The sequence below is a fragment of the Oxyura jamaicensis genome, chromosome 6, assembly GCF_011077185.1.
Source record: "Oxyura jamaicensis isolate SHBP4307 breed ruddy duck chromosome 6, BPBGC_Ojam_1.0, whole genome shotgun sequence".
NCBI lineage: Eukaryota > Metazoa > Chordata > Aves > Anseriformes > Anatidae > Oxyura > Oxyura jamaicensis.
The window spans coordinates 2821389-2839629 of NC_048898.1; the positions used below are offsets into that span (position 1 = coordinate 2821389).

Consider the following 18241-nt stretch of genomic DNA (forward strand, 5'->3'; position numbering starts at 1 on the left):
TATTTTCAGCAGAGGAAGCCTGATGGAATTAATTAGGGAAGACAAGTGCAGCATGGTTCCCTTTCAGCGGCTTGCTATCAAAGTTTCCATTATATTCTAAATTTGTTTAACTAGTACTGCATTCCAGCACAGTTTATTCACTTTGCTCACTTGAGCATCTGCATTCTGTGCCGCCCTGTTTATCCTAGAACTCCTGACCCTTCCCAGAAATGCACTTCTCTTGTTTGTGGCTTGATCTCTGGAGCCCCAGTTCTGAATGGGGCAGTTGTTGACTGGTACCTTTCCAGTGAGGAAACAAATAATGCATCTTTCATCTTGTAGAGATGAGATCAAAATGAATCCCAGGGGGCAGAAGAGACCTTTAACTTGTTAAAACTCTTCTGAACACCTGGGCAGTTTGGCTGTTGCCTACTGCTCAGCGTCCTGGAGGAGATGGGAAGCTAAGAAAGAGCCTCTCATTTCTCTGAGCAGAGGGTGTGCAGTTCGGCTCAGAGCTCAGCAGCTCTCAGGCCCGCCGTGCTTTCAGCATGAGTCTAATTCCTTTGTGGGCAGTGGGGAAAAGGGGTCAGTGTGTTTAACTCCAGCTGGGTGCGTGCAGATGCAGCTTGGTGCTTCAGTCGGTCTCCTGCAAGTAAACAGTTTGCGGGGTCCTTGCTGTGTGAGTGGATGTCAGCCTCCCCTGTTGCTGTGAAGGATCTCTTCCCAGCATGGTGCTTTCCTCCTGCTTGCCTTTCCTACACTTCCAATGTAACGTAGGAGTAACAGTTACCACCAGGACGTGTTCTTTGCAATGGTGGCAAAGCAATTTTTTATGAATGTTTGCACGGCTCCTGCTGCAGCTACTGACGTAACTTTTTTGAGAAAATGATTTTTCCTTTTAATAGCAGCAGGAGTCAGGGCAGGCCTTTTGTACCATCCCGTGGGATGCTGCGGCAACATCTGCCCCCCGCCCCCCACCACGGCTTCCATGTCTTGGAATGGAACACGAGTACATCTGTGCTGGCAGGTCCAGCATGGAAATTTACTTTTCTCCAACTTTGTTTTATTCTGCTAAGAAAATATTATTGTGGAGGGCAGTTGGGATTCTTGGTATAAACAACTAAATACACACCCACTTTAAAAACAAGGCAAAACCTGAACTGCTCAAGAACACGAAGAGTCCAGAGCATGAAGCTTTAACTGATGTGCGTTGACAGTGTTCCTCAGCCACCAGCAAGATTCCCACCTCGTGAGGATGGGTGAGATTTCCTTTTACAGATTCCATGTGCTGATAAGGAACTCAACAGCAAAATCTGCGCCTTTAGGGCAAATGACTGCTGTTGATGCAGTCACATTTCAGTTTGTCTTGTGTAGGAACTCTTACAGTAACACACAGGCAACCTGTCCCTTTGAAGTAGGACAGAAACGTGCAGGTGCAGACATACGTGCTGGCTGAGCTTCCAGACAGGGAAACCATCCTGTGGAGTGCAGTGCTGTGACTTCTTCGGATGTGAGACTGTAGCTAAGGAGCTCAGTCATCCGTAGAGATACAAGAAATGCTGTGTGTTACCTCTGCATCGGGTGTGGATTGCCATTTGTTCGAAATAGAGCGGGTCGGTCCTCCCAGGTGGAGGACTTTGCAAGCACATGAGGATGGGAAGCGAAGAGCAAAGCTGATGGGAAGGTAGGCCTTTGTTTATTCGGGATAAAAAAAAAAAATAAGTAGGAGACTTGAGCATTGTTGCAGATAGGAGGCAGAAAAGGAGGTATTTCCAGCAGAGGCATTATAATTTGTTGGGGAAAAAGGAGTAATGAAATCCAATGGCTGCAGCGATGTTAATGTAACTTAGTTCAGACTAGCTCCTTTGTTTTTCACTTGGTGAGGGTTATTAACCTTACCTGCAGTTACAGGGCCATAAAGTTACAGAGCCAATGGAGGATTAAATGTGAAATGACACTGTATCCCACTGACTGATAATGCCCAATGGCTGAGAACTTATTTAAGGAATTACAGTTTTATCCCTTCGCTCTTCTGTAGATCTTTCTTGTCTCTTCTAGTTTACTTTTCAGCAGTAGCACTCCCTTTGGCAGTTCCAGTTTGGTCTTGGAATATAATCCACTTTTGGCATTCTCCAGGTTGTGTGCTGACAACAGCCATATTTAATGATCACATTTTCTTCAGGTCATTGCTGCATACTCCTCAAGACCGTAGACATTTTCTTTCACTAGTAAATTTTTCCAGGTTCTTGTTTTTCATAGCAGAGTTGCTGAATTTTGCGTGGTTTCTGTATGCATTTGCTGAGTTCATGGTACACAAATCAATCAACACTGTTTCACAGATGAAGCTGCCTAACTGCTCTCGTCCTCATTTAGCATCCAGACCGCTGCATCCCCTGATATGTATGAATATTCAGCCTTTCATTCCTTAGATGATCTTAATGAGATTCTTACACTTATTCATGAAAACTACTCGTGAAGCTGTTGCTGTCCCTGTCCCAAACTTAATTCTTCTGCTGCTGATCTAGAAAGTTTTCTGGGTTCCCTTGCAGACTCAGAGTAGGCCCTTCTTGCATTTCCTGCCATTACGAAGACCTTACTGTGCATCGCTCTTTTTCCTCCTCACTTTAAAACTTAATGAAAAATCTCTTCCTTGCCTTGCTTCTCAGCCTCCCATTCTGGTATTTCTCTCTGTAGCTGTCTTTTGTTCAGGTGTGACGTTTCTCAGAGAGCACCATGTAAAAGACACCGTGTATCATCAAATACCTGCGCCAGGATCAGTGGAGAAGGATGCTCCATCAGTGTTCTCTGTTCCCATGCTGCTACTGCTCTCCCTGGGAGGAAGCCAGGGAAGTTCCTGTGGTCTTTCTCTTACTTGAGACAGCTGATGCCCCCTCCGGTGTCTCCTGTGATGATGGCTCTGGATCTCACTGAGAGAATGCATCTGGTGGTCTGCAAAATATCACTGATGGGTCTTAAAGAAACGGCGAGTGACACCGTTTCTAGATGAGCAGCCTGGACTCTGTTTAACAGAAGTAGGTTTGGCAGTGTTGAGTCATGGCCAGGTGTGTGCACTGTTGCACGAATGACAGCTGGCAATGTTTTTTCCCTTACACAGATGTGTGCCATCTGTTCCTAAGTTGAGTGAAAAAGTTGGAGATGGAAGCTGAAGGCTGAGGCAGCTGAATTCTCTTCAGCAGGGCTTCAAACTGAAGCACAGAAATGCCATTTGTGTATTTACAAGTTGTTCTGACAGCTTGTCCCTTGCAGCTGCCAGAGTTGAGCTGCTCGTGGTAACTTGAAAAACGGTTACCTGAAAAATGGCTTCAACGTGGTCCTGTTGTCAGGGTGTTCCTTACGCGCTCCTGTCCTCTCAGGCTGAACACTGGATTCAGCATGTGCCCCTCGTGTCTCAGAGCATGCTCTAAGGTGAGCTCATTTCTTGATAGCAGAGCTTCCTCCCCGACCTCCGGTGCTGTCTGCCATTCACAGTGGATGAGTAACCCTCCTGGCAGGAAATTGTGACCTTTCCGTGCAGCAGCGGGGCACCCAAGGTGATGGGAGAGCACGTGGTAAGCAAAGCAAATAATCTCAGCCCTCATCGTAACCTGGTAGGATTTTTTCTGAGCTCCCTCAGTCAGAGACAGACAAGAGGTGTCATGTGGCTTGGTTACTGTAATCCTCTGCTGGCACCCGTTGGAGGTGAACATAACTTTTATGCCCTGCTGCTGTAGGTCAGTAGGCAGGAATGCTGCTCTGAACCTGCCTGTGTTTCTGAAAAAACGTCTTAAAAAAAAAAAACTTGTAATGAATCAGATCCGTGGTATTTTCTATCTGCCCGTGGATGCTGCTGACGGGGAATAGCACCATGTAAACAACTGGGGAGCCACGTGAAGGGCCACAGGGTGACTGCTTTTTAATGCTAGCTCTTGCTCTAAGTTCAAGCCCCTGTAGTCTCTGAAAGCCGCAGTGTTCCTGTGATTGATATAAGTTAATTGTCCCCAATGAGAATTCACTTAACAGATGTGTTTTTGAGAGAGTTGTGTTGCTACATCCCTTTTGCCTGCTTGACATCTTTTACAGGGAAAATCCCTGCTGTGTTTTGTTGAAGAAGCATCTGTCAGGAATCGCCCGTTCCTTTTTCCAGGTCACCTCCCTTTAGGGTACATGTTCTGTCTTGACTGCAGTGAGTATTGCTAGGTTTGTGAGGCAAATTCAAGCGAGAACAATGTCTCTCTCATCTTGTTTTTCTGTCGTGTTCTTAGCCGTATATTGCCTAAATTGACTCCTGCTTTCTTAACATCAGGAACAGAAGCCACCATTGTTTCATGCCTAAGTCAAAAGGATACGGGTTAAAGATTTTTTTAAAAGCAGATTAAAACGTAAGGCCCTTTAGATGGTACGGTAGGAATACTGCTTTGGCGCTGTGCTTGCTCTACAAAAATGTATAAAAGTAGATTGAAAAGATTTATTGATTGAAGTGATTTATTGAAAATCTAAAGGAACATACAGACATTTAAAGCTGAATTTTAAAAGGCGAGTCAGAAGTAAACGCTTTTGCTCTAACAGGAACTAAAAAGGTTGATGAAACCAGAAAAAGCCTGGTATAGTCAGAATATGAGTAGAGCTGCAACCCTTAGAGCTCTACTCAAGCGTGTGGGTATCTGGCCGCCTCAAATCTACAAATACATCCTGTAAATTTGAAAAAAAGCCGCATACTTGCAAAGTTCAGATTGTTGCAGAATTCATACAGGCATTCCTTCTCCCTCTCACGTGTACTACTTTTTGATGCTTTTTAGTCCTCTTTCTGCCACAGGATATTCAAAAAGTGCTGAGCACATCATCAAGGTGCGTGCTGTAAGCTGGAAGCAAGCCTGGGCCACATTACTGAATGCACAGGGGGGAGTTGGGAGGCCATTGAGAAGAACTAAGAAGGGGCATGAGAAGCTGGAATGTCCTGCTGGCTGGTATCTAGCTCTTCAATATTTTCACTGCAGACAAGGGGAAGAAAGGAGCGAGGCTGAAAACGAAAACGGCACATTCCAGAGGTGAGAGAGGAGGAGATAAATGATGGGGGTTAAAATAGTGAGATGGAAGAGAGAGCAGGAGGAACTACCACAAAGAGAGGAGGCAAGACAAATTTCAAAGGAAACTGGATGCAGGAGAGGCGCACTTAAGTTCAGAGGTGGGGGGGGGGGGTTGTGTGGAGTGTCTGGTTGGGGTGGAGGGGAGGCATAAGCAGTGCCCTTGTGTACCAGACTCCATTCCCACTGGGATGGCTGCCAAATCTGCCAAACGTGAAAAACATGCTCTGACACGGGTCTTTTATTGCTGAGAGCTAGTCGGGGTGAAAAAGCTGTTTGCACATGCCACCATGGCCTGAGAGAAGCCCCTCCCAGCCTCCTGAAGTAAAATTAACCTGAGGAAACGAAACGTGTCTGAACTGTGTGAGACAATCTTTTTACCTACTGTTCAGATGTCGGGACTCCAAATTTTTACACTGCTCAAAAAAGTCCTTCACCTGCAATAAATCCTGGTGCCGGCAGACAGCGATACAGCCCTGCTTCCCCTTCAAGTATTTGTACTGATGGCTTTGCAGTCCTGGCATTTGAGCAGCGGCCAAGCAAGCAGGAAGGACTGTCAGCCTGAAACAGCAGCAGATCCCTCCCTCCATCTGCCTCTTTTACTAGGCTTTCCTTTCCCAGGCTCTCTCTCTGTCACTCTCTCCCTTCAGAGAAGCGATACTTCTTTATCAGTAAAACAAGAGCAGTTCTCCAGGCAAGCCCCGGATTTTTGGCACAGGATAAGAGGCACTTGGCCTTTTGGGATTTTTTTTTTTTCAGTTGGAAGTGCAGTCTTCCTTGCAGCAGTCCCTCTCAGCGTTATTTGGGTTCTTCTAATGTGCTCGTAGGTTGATTTGCTCTTCCACTCTCTACCACCAGGTAGCTCTGTTCTCTCTTCCTCAGGATGGAAGATTCATGCTGTGCCTTACTGGTAGGGAAAATGGTGTCTCCACAAGTAGTTTTAGTTGCTCAGACAAACCATCAAAGTAGGAGTCTGCTTAACACTTGCAAAAAATTAACATGTTTGATATGAAACTGGAAGAATTGATGGCAAGGGGAATAGAAGAAAGGGAGAGCATTGAGGCAGTGGCTTTTCTATTTTTTTTTTTTGATTGTCATTCCATATCCATGTGAACACTGAAAGGCCACTCTCCCTTAATATAGGAAAACTGTGGGTTCAGCTATCCACCCCAGAGTTCCAGGTGGATAAACTGGAGGAAAAGGGGACATAACTGCCAGGGGCTTACTGTTCTCCTGATTGCTGGGCAACACCTGCAGCAGATGACACTAAGTTTTGCGCTTTGGGACTGAGAATTTTATTGCATATTTACTGCAAGTTGTGGGTTCTCCAAGGTCCGGTGTACAAGGAGTTGCCCGGAGACAACCAGTTTAGAAATGGCTTTGTATGTCTGTGTATCCAAGTGTAAGACTGCCATCAGTCTGGTGCTACCCGCACCATAAGACACTTTTGTCTTCAGTAGCTTTGGAAGCTTTTACATAAAGCTTTTGTAATTCTGGCAGAGTCACAGACTTGATGAAGTCTTTACACCTAGGTCGGCCGGGAAGTCTGCTGTTTAACCCACTCGTTGATCAGCTTGTGAGCAATGGCATGCTTGGGAGGAAACCAGGGTAAAAAACTACCATCGTCTTGCTTTGAAGATGTGTGATCTCTCTTGAGCCCCTCCAAGACTTCCTCCAGGCCAAACCAACGGGCTTCTTCCAGTTCCAGGCTGTTCATACTGATCTGGAAAGAATTAGGAGAGTGCCAGTTCCTTAAAATCAGCTTTAAATGTGGGCAGCAGTGCCTTGTTCTTGCACCCACAAAGATCCCGCGCTAGAATGCCTGGAGTGCTTAATCCACGCCTGAATTAAGTGTTGATGCCAACCCAGGGGAGGATGTGACCATTGGTTTCCTTAGGGAAGCCACAAATCAGTTAGCCCTATTCCATCGTGGCGCTGGCCTGCAAAGGACCAATGAGCACAGTAATTCATGTAGCAGAAACTGCTTTTTTTAATAGCAAATGTGTTATTAATACTAGAGTGTGCCTCCTCTGCAAAGTTCAGAGGAAAAAAACATAGGGACGCTGTGCTCTGTGCTTGTATATACAGCGACCTGTGCCAAACCTTGCGTGTTGCAACAGAAGACATGATGATTTTCAAGTCCCGCGTTCGCTTGTAGAAAGCTAACTGAAAACAGCACCTAGAGAGGCTCTGATGCTCCCCAAACTAAAGTTTGTGCACCAAACTAGATTTTGCTATGTAAGGTGGGTAGTGAAATGCTTCAGGGGAATCCGAGCCTGCTCACCTCAGTCTGCTGTCCCCCCACCAACGCGTGACAGGCTATCATTAGGCAGCTGCTGGGAAAGGGCCAGTGCTGGGAGGCCGAGTACCGGAAGGACTCCACCTCCAGGCCCACCTCTTCGGCCACCTCTCGCCGCAGTGCCTCCTCCACGCTTTCACCTGGAAGCAACCACAGGTAGGTGAGGACAGCCTGGCCTCAGGGCAGCAAACCGTGGCAAGAAAATGTAAGCAGGCTCATTTCTCAGGTGTTCCAGCCCTGGCTGTTGGAGCAGGAGCTCTGACTGTGCTGACCTGGGAACGCCTGCCATCAAGATGCTCGATTAAATCAACCATGCTTACCTCCCTTAGCCAGAGGCATCAGACATGCTTTTGGTTCTGTCTGCATGCATCTGGTGGACAGAACATTGCTGCCCCTCTTCGTTTCCCTTTTTAAGCCATTTTCTTTCCTGAGCCAACGACACAAAACAGGCTAACAAGTGTTGGGGGCTCTGACCTGGGGAGTCTATTACCTGAATATACCATCATGGGCTACAGCACCTATATGTACCCATAATTCTGCTGTTCTCTTCAGATGTATACAGCTATTTTGAACTCTGAGTAACAACACTGATTCAGTATTTTTCCCCCTGGTATCACCTCTGTGCCCTTCCTCCTTTGTGAACAGGCCTTTGGTTGATGTCCCACGGTTCTGCCCCACGCCCTGCACGTCTGAGGCAGTGGGTGAGAGCCCGCCTTACCCAGGTCACAGAAGCCCGACAGAGCGGTGTACATCCCCTGAGGGAACGAGGACTGTCGTGTAAGGAGGCACCGGCTGCCGTCAGACACCAGGGTGATAACCACTGGAGACATCTAGAAAACGCATCAAAATGCAGAGGAAGAAGTTCAGACCAAACAAGTAAGTGCCAGTGGTTCCTTTTCCTACCTCCACGAGTGTCCAACTACATGGAAGGAAATCCTGCTGCCTTGTCCTGTCCGTACAACTGCTCAGGTGCTTACCTGTGGGTAGTAAGTTATTCCACTGGCATGGCAGACTCGCTTGCTGCCAGCTATGTTTTTCTGAGTGGGCTGCCCAGTTTTGCTACAGTACTGGTGGGACTCGTGCCACCGGAGAAGGGCCTGGGCCTGTGAACACCAAGAGAAATACAGATTTACACCTGGAGCAGTCTCCCTGAGTAACTCTGTCTTTTCCCCATCATGCTGTTGTATGGATAAATTCTGATAATGTCTGGAAGTCTACAAAAGGTAAACGAAATGTGGGCGCTGCTTTGAAAAATGGCAGGTTTTGGAATCGGTGTTTCATGTTTACTGCTTCAGCATCCAAATTTCAGCAGGTCAAGGGAAGGTGGGGGAAGAGTTGTTAGTTACTGGGATGTAACGGGAGTAGTTGAGTTTCACACACAGGTCTTTTCTTAGGGCTTCCAAACATAGGGCATCTGGATAGGAACTCACAGCTTGTACCTGAGCAGTTTTAAAAGAGCAGCTCTGAGAGAAGACCTGTAAGGCTGTTCTTGGAATTCAGTTTGCCAAGAAGACTACAGAAAAACTGGGTATGAAGTGGGATTGCTGTGACTGCTGCTGCTGAGATCAGTATGTTTCATGCTGGGCATACAGCAAGCAGGTTGATGCTAAGTGGCTAACTTCTGCAGTCGTTTTTAAGCGACTTGTCTGTGTCTCTTCCCGTTGCAGCTTACTTTTGGGACAGCAAATTTGGGAGAATTGCTGTAATTTTTAGTGCCTACTGAAAACACACAGTAGGTACCTCCACAGTATGTACTGAATCATGGAACAATAGGAGAGACAAGGAAATGTTAGAAATCACTTCTTAAAGGTTAAAATAATAATAGTCATTCTGTACTGTACCGAGGCCAGCAAAGGAGAATCCTTCACATCCACTACAAAGAGAGCCTTTCGTAAGTCAGTGAACGATCCCTGAAGTTCAGACTCAATGACTGTTTTTTCCAAGGCTCCTGCTTAAAAAACAACAACAAATCTCTGATCTCGTAAACTGCAGTTCTTATCCCAATTTTACGCCCCTCATTGTTCCGGTGTACAATTTCTGGAAGTTCCCATGGAAGTGACATCACCTCAGTGGTAACACGTACCCAAATGTTAAGTGACCTGCAAACAGCCCACCTTTACTAGTGCACACAGGGACAGCAGGGCAGCTTTGTGGCTCTCAACCACCGTGCTCACAGCAGCTCCTACAGAGACTCGACTGAGTTCTCTTGAGCAGTAAATATTGACCCAGCGTGGAAAAAGGATGCTGCCTCAGCAGCACGTTCATCTCAGTGCATCAAATGTGATGCCAACGCAGGTGGAAGAGGAGTCATCCCAACCTAAATCCAGGGCAAAGTGTGGAACGTGCTCGTCTGAACAGCCGATCAGCACTGACTTCTCTATCCACTGTTCAGTCTCTTTCAATTTCTCGAGGATCCTTTTCATCTCTAAACAGCAAGAGAAAGGGGAAGAAAAAGCTGTAAGGAAAGCCAATTTGTGCAAACATGATGCTCTTTCTGCATCTCTCACGTGAGAGAGGTGCCAGACAAATTGTCCCACACCGAAGGAGACTGGAAGCCTGGCTTTCTCCTTAGCTGTTGTATCTTTTGACCATGTTAAATTAAAGATGCAAATGTTTTAATGCTTGGGGAACAGCTTTCCATTCTGTTTCTCTCCTACAGCAGCTTTCTCTCAAAACTTCTCCCTGCTTTGCTGGTAAAACCTTGCTGCTTGTTTTCTTCCCAGCTCTTTCTCTTCAGAAGTTGCAGTCCCAAATATTTCAAGTGGACAATCTCAAACCAGATCACGCATGTATTGATACTGCATGTATGTGAAGAGCATGAGCTCATGTCCACGTGCTAAGGTTTTAACTCTAAATAGCCTTTAGCTGTTAACAAATAGCATGCTGCATATAATGGGATGTTCCATGCACATCTTGATAGATTTTCAACCCCGTGTCAGGTATTGCTTATTGCACATGAGCCTGTATCGCTTGAGCTGTGTGATCCAGGAGACATCTCTTTCTGGACTCCTGCTTACCTGCTGCACTGAGCTGTGGTAGCAAATATTTCTTCCCAACCTTTTGCAGGAAGGGTGAGAGATTGTGAAAGAGGTAGAAAGTTCCTGAGGTCCGGGCTTGTCTACAAAAGCCATCATCTTCCTTTAGCTCATTTAAGTATCTGCAGTAAGAAAAGAATGGGGAAGATGAACTGAAGATCATGCTGAGGTTACCTGTGCTGCACTTATTGGGACACATTTACTTCAGGCAGAGCAGACAGTATGGATTTTGTCCTCCGCAAGCTTCTAGGGTGTTTGATAGCTGGATCTACTCTTTGGTGGCCTGTAGCTTCCAGCAAAGGTGCCACCTGGCTTTTTTGCCAGGTGGCACCTGGTATTTTTTTTTAATACTGCATTTCCTACTAGCTAGGACAGCAAGCATAGGCAGTCATTGAACTGTTACAAGATAAACCCCCAGGTTAGATTTAGGTAGGGCTGCTTGTGACAGCGGACAGGAGTGCCAAACGCTGGTCTTCTCAGTGTACACAAGAATTAGGTGAGAACTTACCTCATTTTTTTAACATAGGTAGAATGAAACCTGCAGAAGAGAGAGGAAGCCCTCCTGTACACTGCTTGATAAATCGCAGCCATGACCAACACCCACAGGGAGCTGTCTCTACCTAAAAAGAGAGGCACAGAATAGAAACAGTGGTCCTGCAAAGTTGCATTTGGTTCAAAAGCTGCAACAACCCAATGCTGCCAGAAATCTCCCGCTTACAGTGTCTGCAGAACGCTAGCATTTGCTTTCTTAAATGCTTTTAAAAATGATCACTGTGGTCTTAGTCTCTAGTCACAAATCAAACCCAGTTCCAGCACTTTTTAAGGCAATTCCGAGATACCTGGGTTTGTTGCCATCTGTGAGTGTGCACAGGAGGTCTTAGAGAGCTGTAAGATGAGGTTAAGTATTCCTGTCCTCAACTCCTGTACCGGTGGGATAAAGAGCAGCAAAGTAGCTGCTCTCTTGTTTGTTTCCTACGCAGTTGTAATGGCCTCGATCCAACTGAACATCCTATTGCAGCGAACAGTAGGGCTGTGGGAAAGGCAGCAATGCCAGAAGAGAATGAAAGACAAAATATCAGCTGCGGAAAAGAATTCCTGGAGCTAGACGAGAGACAGCAGTCGCAGCTGAATTGGATCATCTCCAACTGTCAATGCTTTTTGTGCCAAAGGATCCTACCACGTTTTCAGCTCAGGCAGTCACAGACTGCAGTTTGAACTCAGCGTCAGGATGTCAGAAAACAGCCAGAAATGCTACCATCTCTAGCACTCGTCTGAAATCAAAATGAACTATGGTTCACGATCCTTAACAATTGTTTTGGATTTTTCACTTTTCAACCACAGGTCTCGAGGCCCTCGAAGGAGGAGGAAGTTACGTTTGCTTTGTTTCACAGACTGAGACACGTAAGCCGTGCCAAGGAAGAGCCTGCGAGTCCTTCCCTTCAGTAAGGTCAGTGATGGCTCCCAGGCCTGCCCGCTGCCCGAGCAGAGGCTCCTGTCAGTAAGGGGAGGCAGCTTCTGTACCCAGCGGCACGGAGAGGAGAAGTGATGTCACGTTGCCTCGTGGCTTCTGACATCTCTGCCTCAGGTGCCCCTCTCCCACTGGTGTGGTCCCTGCCAGGACGGCCCCTGGGGAGGCAGGCCAGCCTCGGCTGCTGTAAAAGCCTCAGGGAGAGCAGCGTCCCCCCAGTGGGAGCTTGGCACGCCGCCCCGGATCGGGCAGACGCATGCGAGGGCTGCAGTTGTCACAGAGACCGCGCCTGAAGCTGCTTTGTGGCGGGGCGATTACGTGTCCGTGATTTCTCCACCCCCGCGTCTCGCATAGCCTGGTTCATGAAAACCTCCAGCACTACACGCAGCCCGTGTTGTATGGAGGGGGAGTTCACAAACAGCTCTGTACTTTGCTCTGGAATGGGCAAGAGGAAAAGCTTGTACCTGGAAGGGTGAAATACAGCACACCCACAGCTTTAACCCCTTCCTTTCTCAGACACGCTGCCGGATTTGGGTAAGGCTCATTGAAAACTCGGATGGTAAAAACTTGATCTGAGGAGGCCAGCCCAAACTTCCCTGTCGTGCCTGTAAATCTCATCTATCTTGTACAGCCGGCAGGAGGTGCATCTAGGTCTGTTGTTTCCCAAGCATTTTTCCAACTTACTGCGCTCTGTGCAGAAGGAGTGCTACCTCCAGCAGCAGGAAACCACTCTGAAAGTCCGCCACTGACCTCAGTTTGAAGCACTGCTCCTACAGCAAGCAGGGGAGCAGCTGTCTTGCTGAGTTGCTCTTCCCCCCGGGGGAGCTCTGGGAAATGTAGTTCTGCACGGGCTGCTCAGAAACCCTTGACACAGATAGATGGCTGACGGGTGCCTGCTCCGGATGCTGATCAGCTCCCAGAGCTAGTGAGACTGAGAGTAAACTCTTTTTCACAGCTGCTTCACTCTGTCAGAAACCCACGTGCTGCATTTTGCCAAACAGAAGGTATTACAGGAACAATGCTACTGCAGTAATTTGAGCTGTTCTTACAGAGCACGGGAGTTCGTTCCTTTTAGTTCTGTTAGTTTCTTTTTCTTCTCTTCCTTTTTTTTCCTCAAGCTTCTCTGTTTTTTGTATCATCAGAGCATTGTATAAAGCTGAGGACCATATGTCCTCAAACAGGAAAATATGCCAAGAGCTGCATTTATCTAAGGAATGGAGCTGTGAAGTGTTCAAGCACCCAAACCTGCAGCTGAATTTGCAAGCGAATAGCTTCGATTAGAAAGTGCGCTCTGCCAAGAGACATGTCAGAATAATGACAAATATTTTTCATGCCTTTAGAACTGAACAGACAAGATTTTTCTTGAGCGCCGAAAACGTTATTCTGGGTTGGAGCCTACCTGTGCCTGTATTTAGCACAAAGAGAATTTTATAAACCTATAAATGTTTTCAGCACAGCCTTTTGCTTTTTGGTCATGAATTGAGACAATTTAATTGAGGGCTCAGGCCATGTAATTTGAGAGCAGAGCTTGTAAAAATAATGAGTGGAGTATGCAGGGAAATACCACTCCTGTTACCAGCATTACGTACAAGTTTAGGTTTAATTATGCTTGACTGCTATTTGTATGCTTCCTGAAACAGAGCAAGCCCAATCTTATTAATCCGCTAGACTAATTGGATTAATGGACAAAACACATCTTCCCTTAATAAGATAAAGGACTGAAGTATAATCTCTAAGGGAAGTATCCACCCTGCTGTTAAACTGATCTGTTGAAGCTAATTGCCTGCAGAAAGGTTGCAAAAAGTGCTGGTTTTAGAGGGCAGAAGTTGGAGGTGGTACTTTGGACCTCAAATCTTGGGACAGCCTCTCAACCCTCTTCAGCCCAAGGCAACAGGTCACTTGGAAGTGCACCTCTATCCGCAGCAAGGACAAAAGGCCAGAGCGCGATGTTGCAGCATAAAGACTCCCCCAAAGGTACTGCAGTGCTGTAGCTTTCCATTGCCATGTGCAGCTGACAGAAATCAAGGATTAGCCCAGTCATGTATACCTGGCCTCTGTGCTGTGCTAGGACATGCAGAGAAAATGAGATTAGTCAGTTCTGTGACTGACGTGAGGGGTGGGAAGCCATGCAGTCTGAGAGAGATTCCTTGGGACTTTTCTAAGGGTCCATACACCTGCTTGTGATACTGCAATGCCAAATTAAATATTTCTGAAGCACATAAGTAGGGCAGACGACTTCAAAATCAACAGAAGCTTTCTCATCACTTATTTCCATAAGTATTTAATTAAGGAGCGCAAATATCAGTTGTCACCTTAGCACTGAGTTTCTTTGCAAGTGTTTCTGAGCAGGGCTCCAAGCTATGTAGACTACAGCTATAAACTGTCTGTCTTGTAGTTGTCCCCTGCAGACACGAGGCTCCATGATAGAAACAATCCTGTGAGTGAAGTGAAGGCCTGGCCATACAGATGCATCTCTGACAGCTTCCTGTAGTTTACTAATTTGAGCTTTGGCAGGCCACCAGAGGAAGTGAATCCCTGAGACTCGCCTGATGCAAGAAGAGCAAAGAAAAGGAGCAGGCAAGGAGGCCACCAGCAGTGGGAGCAGATACTTGTTACAGAGAGGAGGTTACAAAACAGGCAAATCTTTGCTCTGGTATTGCCAAGAGTCTTTTTTAATCTGGCTTTGTAATATACTTGTATTGGTATTAGCAGTTGGTACAAGGTTTTGAAGCCAAAGAAGTGGCTGGAAAATGTAATTCTAACCTAATAACGGTTACACTAGCAATCTTGCTTTCTCTTGCTGTTCTGTTTTGTGTCTCTCCAGCTGCCCTCAATAAGCAGAAACAAGCATCAGAATTGCTACCAGCTGACTCTTGCACAACAACTGTTAATTGCTTTAAGTACCTAAAACTGGTAAGCTCACACTGAAAACTTATGGTCAAGCCACAAGAGACCTCTCGGTAAAAAATATTTCTTTTTTAGGAAGAGGCTAAGCAAAGACAAACCACTTCTTTAAAGAGAAAGTTAATGAGTAGGCTTTCTCTCTATCATTAAATTTTAGATGCAGACTAACCAAAACTGGCTTTGCTCTAAAATTAGACTTGTAGTCTATATTATGTATGTAGGGGACTCCTGCAGCTTCTGATACTCAGGGTGGGGAGCTAAGAAGAGAGAAACTGTTTAATTTCATACAGCTGATGACAGCCTGCACTCCTAACACTCTACAGGTGTAGAGGACACATTCACATCTGAGTAACCTTTTAGAGGGATTTGCTCAGTTCAGCTTTCTGGGATCGCTTGAATCTTTGTCTTCTTCCCTGCTTCTGCTGTTGGCTAGGGAAGGTCCTCAAACCCTGGCCAGAAAATAAAATCATATTTTCTTTTTTGCACTGTGCAGCTGATGATATAAAATCTGTGGTTAGTAACTTAGTGTCAGCAGTGTATTCTTTGATTTTGACACTGATGAACGTGCTTGGAAGTTAAGTGAGGCTCCCTCTCTTTCCAGAGGATAAACCTAAGTTGTCAATGCATTTGGAAAAGCAAAGCAGTACTGTGCTCTAATGCAGTGTGATATAAAGATGACTCCCTTGTGTCTTAAACCCTGCATGCAGGTCACAGCCCGGTGTCACCAGAAGGTTTCTGAAGAGCTGGAAAAGATTCAGAGAGGACAAATGTGAACAAAGGCGTGCTGCTGCAGCGAGAAGCTAGGTAGGCTCTGGTGCTGCAGCCTGCGTAAGGGATAGATGTCAACTGTTGCTGTCTTTTTCTGTTCAGGAACCTGGTTGATCAATCTAAGACGGTGGAGCCAAGTTCCCAGGGAGATGTTTTTCCATGCCATGGCTGGAGGGGCACAACTGCTAGGTGAAGGGTGGTGTGGGTGCAAACAACTCTAGCTCGAGAGGAGGAACGCCGTGCAGAGAACTCTGCTGAGGGTTTATAAATAGTTGGACCGCATCAGGCTGAGAAAATCCCAGTTACAAGTGTTTGGAGGCTGTCAGCACTCTAGGCAGCAGGGGCTAAATAATGCTTTGCTGTGAGTCAGAGCAGTTGTGCTCTTAGGGGGTCTTTTGTGCCTCGTTCTTGTTCTAGAAGGATCTTTATTTTAGTACCCTTCAGCGCAGGACCTGCAGAGTGCTTCTGCAGGATTGCTCAGAAGAGGAAGCAGCGTGCTGTTAGGCTTGCACTTGCAACAAGGGAGGCAGCTTTTGGCCGCATGCTGACAAATATAAGCAAGCCTGCTACTAAATGAGCTAATAAACTTGTGGCTGTTGTATTCCTCCAGTCTGCCTTTTAAAATGCATCTGAATGGCGCAAAAGGTGAGGGGAAGAGCAGTCAGTCTCGCTAGGAGGAAGCTGAACGCCTCTACCACGTGTGAGGTTTTGCCAAATCTCCAGAAGCTGCAGTTAAATCTCTGCCTAGCTATTATGGACTCTTTGGATAACAGGGCTTTAACTGGCTGCCTCAGCTCGAGGCTTGTATATCATCGCCGCGTTTCCTGCTAGTTGTAGGAGTTGTATTTCTGTTGGAAGGCGACCAGAACGAGAGGGAAGGAAGGTTTATTTTCTGGCGGCTAGTTCCACCACCAACTGGCTTTCTTCCTGCCCTGGCGCAGGGGCTGCGTGGACGCATCTGCAGCCACATCTGGACAAGAAGTGCCTCAATTCACGTACAGAGGGCGGCGTTCCTCGGTTGCGCCCGGTGTGTGATACCTCCAACCCGCTGACGGCGGGGGCTTGGGCTTCAAGGGGTGCTGCTGAGGGGACGCGAGCTGAGCTAACGCTTCATGCTGAGCTCCAGCAGCTCCCACAAGGCGGGCTGTGCCGGTGCGACCCCAGCAGGACCAGCCATGAGGGAGAAGCCCCTGCCCCTTGCCCCCTCACACGGGGCAGGTGCCTCAGCATCCCCCCCCCCCCCCCCGGGGGCTCGAGGCCCCCTCAGGCTTCTCTAGCCCAGCGCCACGGCGCCTGCGCACTGTGGCGGGCGGCGCTGTGACCGAGCTCACGTAGCGCGGGGCGGGGCGGGGCCGGGCGCGAGGCAGGGGGCGGGGCCCGCGCGCCTATAAAAGCGGCGGGCGGCCGCGAGCGGCCGTTAGCGACCGTTGGCAGCCGTTGGCAGCACTCGCGCGGCCGCTGCCCGCCCCTCAGCGCCCGGCCGCTCCCTCAGGTGAGGCCCCGCCGCCTTCTGTGGGCGCGGGGAGGGAGGAGGGGAGCGGGGCGATACGTGGCAGGCGCCCCGGTGTCCCGGCCCCCCCCGGCCGTTACGTAACGGGAGCCGGCGGCCTCCGGAGGGGGGCGGGAGGGCGCCGCCGGGCTGCCCCGGGGCTGTGAGGGACGGGGGGCGGCTGAGGAGATCGTACGCCCCGGGGGAGTTTCCGTGGGTGGGGCAGGGCCCGAGCACGCCGTGCGTGGTAAGCGCCTCCCGGGGGTAAAGCCGTGGTTCATTCTCCTCTCTCCGGCTTTGGGCTGTGGTGAGGCAGCTGCTGGGTGTAAAACCCGCTGAGTGTCTGACTTGGGGCGCTGTACCCTGAGCGGGTAGCTCGATGGGACCGAACTTTGAGGAACAAGTCCCACGTGGAGCCCTGAGGATGCTCTTGAATAAAAAGAAAATAAACGTGTCGGATATGCAAGTCTCCTTCTAGCTCCCCTCCAAAGCTGGGCGATTTGGGGGGAAAGAGGTTCACAGAGAAAAGCCGCTGCTGTTAGGAAAAGGCTTGCCCAGCATTCAGCCTGGCACGTTTTTTGCACTGGATTAGGGAGAAGAGCTGCAGAGGCACTCAGGTCCTGTGAAATGTTCCTCTCTTTTGGATAGGTAAAGATTCCCTACTCAAGGCTTTGGCAGATGGAAGAAGCTGCATTTAACACTATCTGCTTCTTATAACTGACAGCTTCTTCCAAGGCAAAAGGCTGTTCAGCCAAGTGTGCAGACAGTGCTCTGGCAGAGATGGGAAGGAAAGGCAGTGACTCTCCGGTGGTTTGGGAAGCAGAGACCTGCATTTGGCCTAAGAGGTGTTCTCCACTGTGCTGTTCAGCACCCATTGCTACTTCAGGATCCTTGCTGCATGCATTTAAATGTCTTGGAACATTCTACAGATCATTTTATTTTGACCTAGAGTACTCTGCACTGCTTCTTAGTCACATGCTGACAAAACAAGCACTGATTTATTTGTTTTCCTGGGACTCAAAGCAACAGGAATATGCCTAAATTTGCCTGTACTAAGAGTATTAATTCTGCCACTTCCGCAGTGATTGTGGTATCAGTCTCTCCTAGATGTTAATTCATTTAGCTGCGGACAAGCAGCACCATTTCATGAACCATTGCCCTGGTGTAAGCAGTTCCCGATCTGTGCCCTTCACGTGGGCTGGTACATCTGGCAAACCA

General features: G+C 47.9%; 2 protein-coding genes and 1 long non-coding RNA gene across 9 annotated transcripts in view; 2 read left to right on the forward strand and 1 right to left on the reverse strand.

Annotated features, from left to right (window-relative positions):
- Positions 1-2786: 2786 nt before the first annotated feature.
- On the forward strand, positions 2787-6202 carry LOC118169014. Its single transcript, XR_004751886.1, has 2 exons — positions 2787-3011; positions 3095-6202. It is a non-coding gene; the product is annotated as an uncharacterized LOC118169014 (long non-coding RNA).
- On the reverse strand, positions 5819-12682 carry NUDT13 (nudix hydrolase 13). 2 transcript variants are annotated; one of them, XM_035329911.1, is made up of 9 exons: positions 12547-12682; positions 10903-11014; positions 10377-10516; positions 9677-9784; positions 9201-9307; positions 8337-8462; positions 8078-8189; positions 7345-7499; positions 5819-6783 (listed from the first exon to the last, which is right to left on the reverse strand). In XM_035329911.1, the coding sequence occupies exons 2-9, from the start codon at positions 10983-10985 to the stop codon at positions 6589-6591; spliced, it is 1026 nt and encodes a 341-aa protein (XP_035185802.1). In that variant the 5' UTR covers positions 10986-11014; positions 12547-12682; the 3' UTR covers positions 5819-6588. The 2 variants fall into 2 exon arrangements, with proteins under 2 accessions (XP_035185802.1, XP_035185801.1); XM_035329910.1 differs by having other exon boundaries at positions 9201-9310.
- The window catches only part of P4HA1 (prolyl 4-hydroxylase subunit alpha 1), a 45413-nt gene continuing 35272 nt past the window's right edge, over positions 8101-18241 (forward strand). For 5 of the 6 annotated variants that reach the window (XR_004751883.1, XM_035329900.1, XM_035329899.1 and 2 more), the window contains exon 1: positions 16890-17026. The gene's annotated coding sequence lies outside the window, so the exon portion shown is untranslated. Of the gene's footprint in view, positions 8236-11735; positions 11842-16889; positions 17027-18241 lie in introns of those variants that run through there. The other variant, XM_035329897.1, reaches the window with a different exon arrangement.

Coding starts and splice junctions, on each gene's coding strand:
- NUDT13 (XM_035329910.1), bottom strand. CDS start 10,985: ATGGCTGCGATTTATCAAGCAGTGTACAGGAGGGCTTCCTCTCTCTTC. Junction 9,785..10,376: donor ACCACAGCTCAGTGCAGCAG/GTAAGCAGGAGT, acceptor CTTGCTGTTTAG/AGATGAAAAGGATCCTCGAG. Junction 9,311..9,676: donor ACACTTTGCCCTGGATTTAG/GTTGGGATGACT, acceptor TTGTTTTTTAAG/CAGGAGCCTTGGAAAAAACA.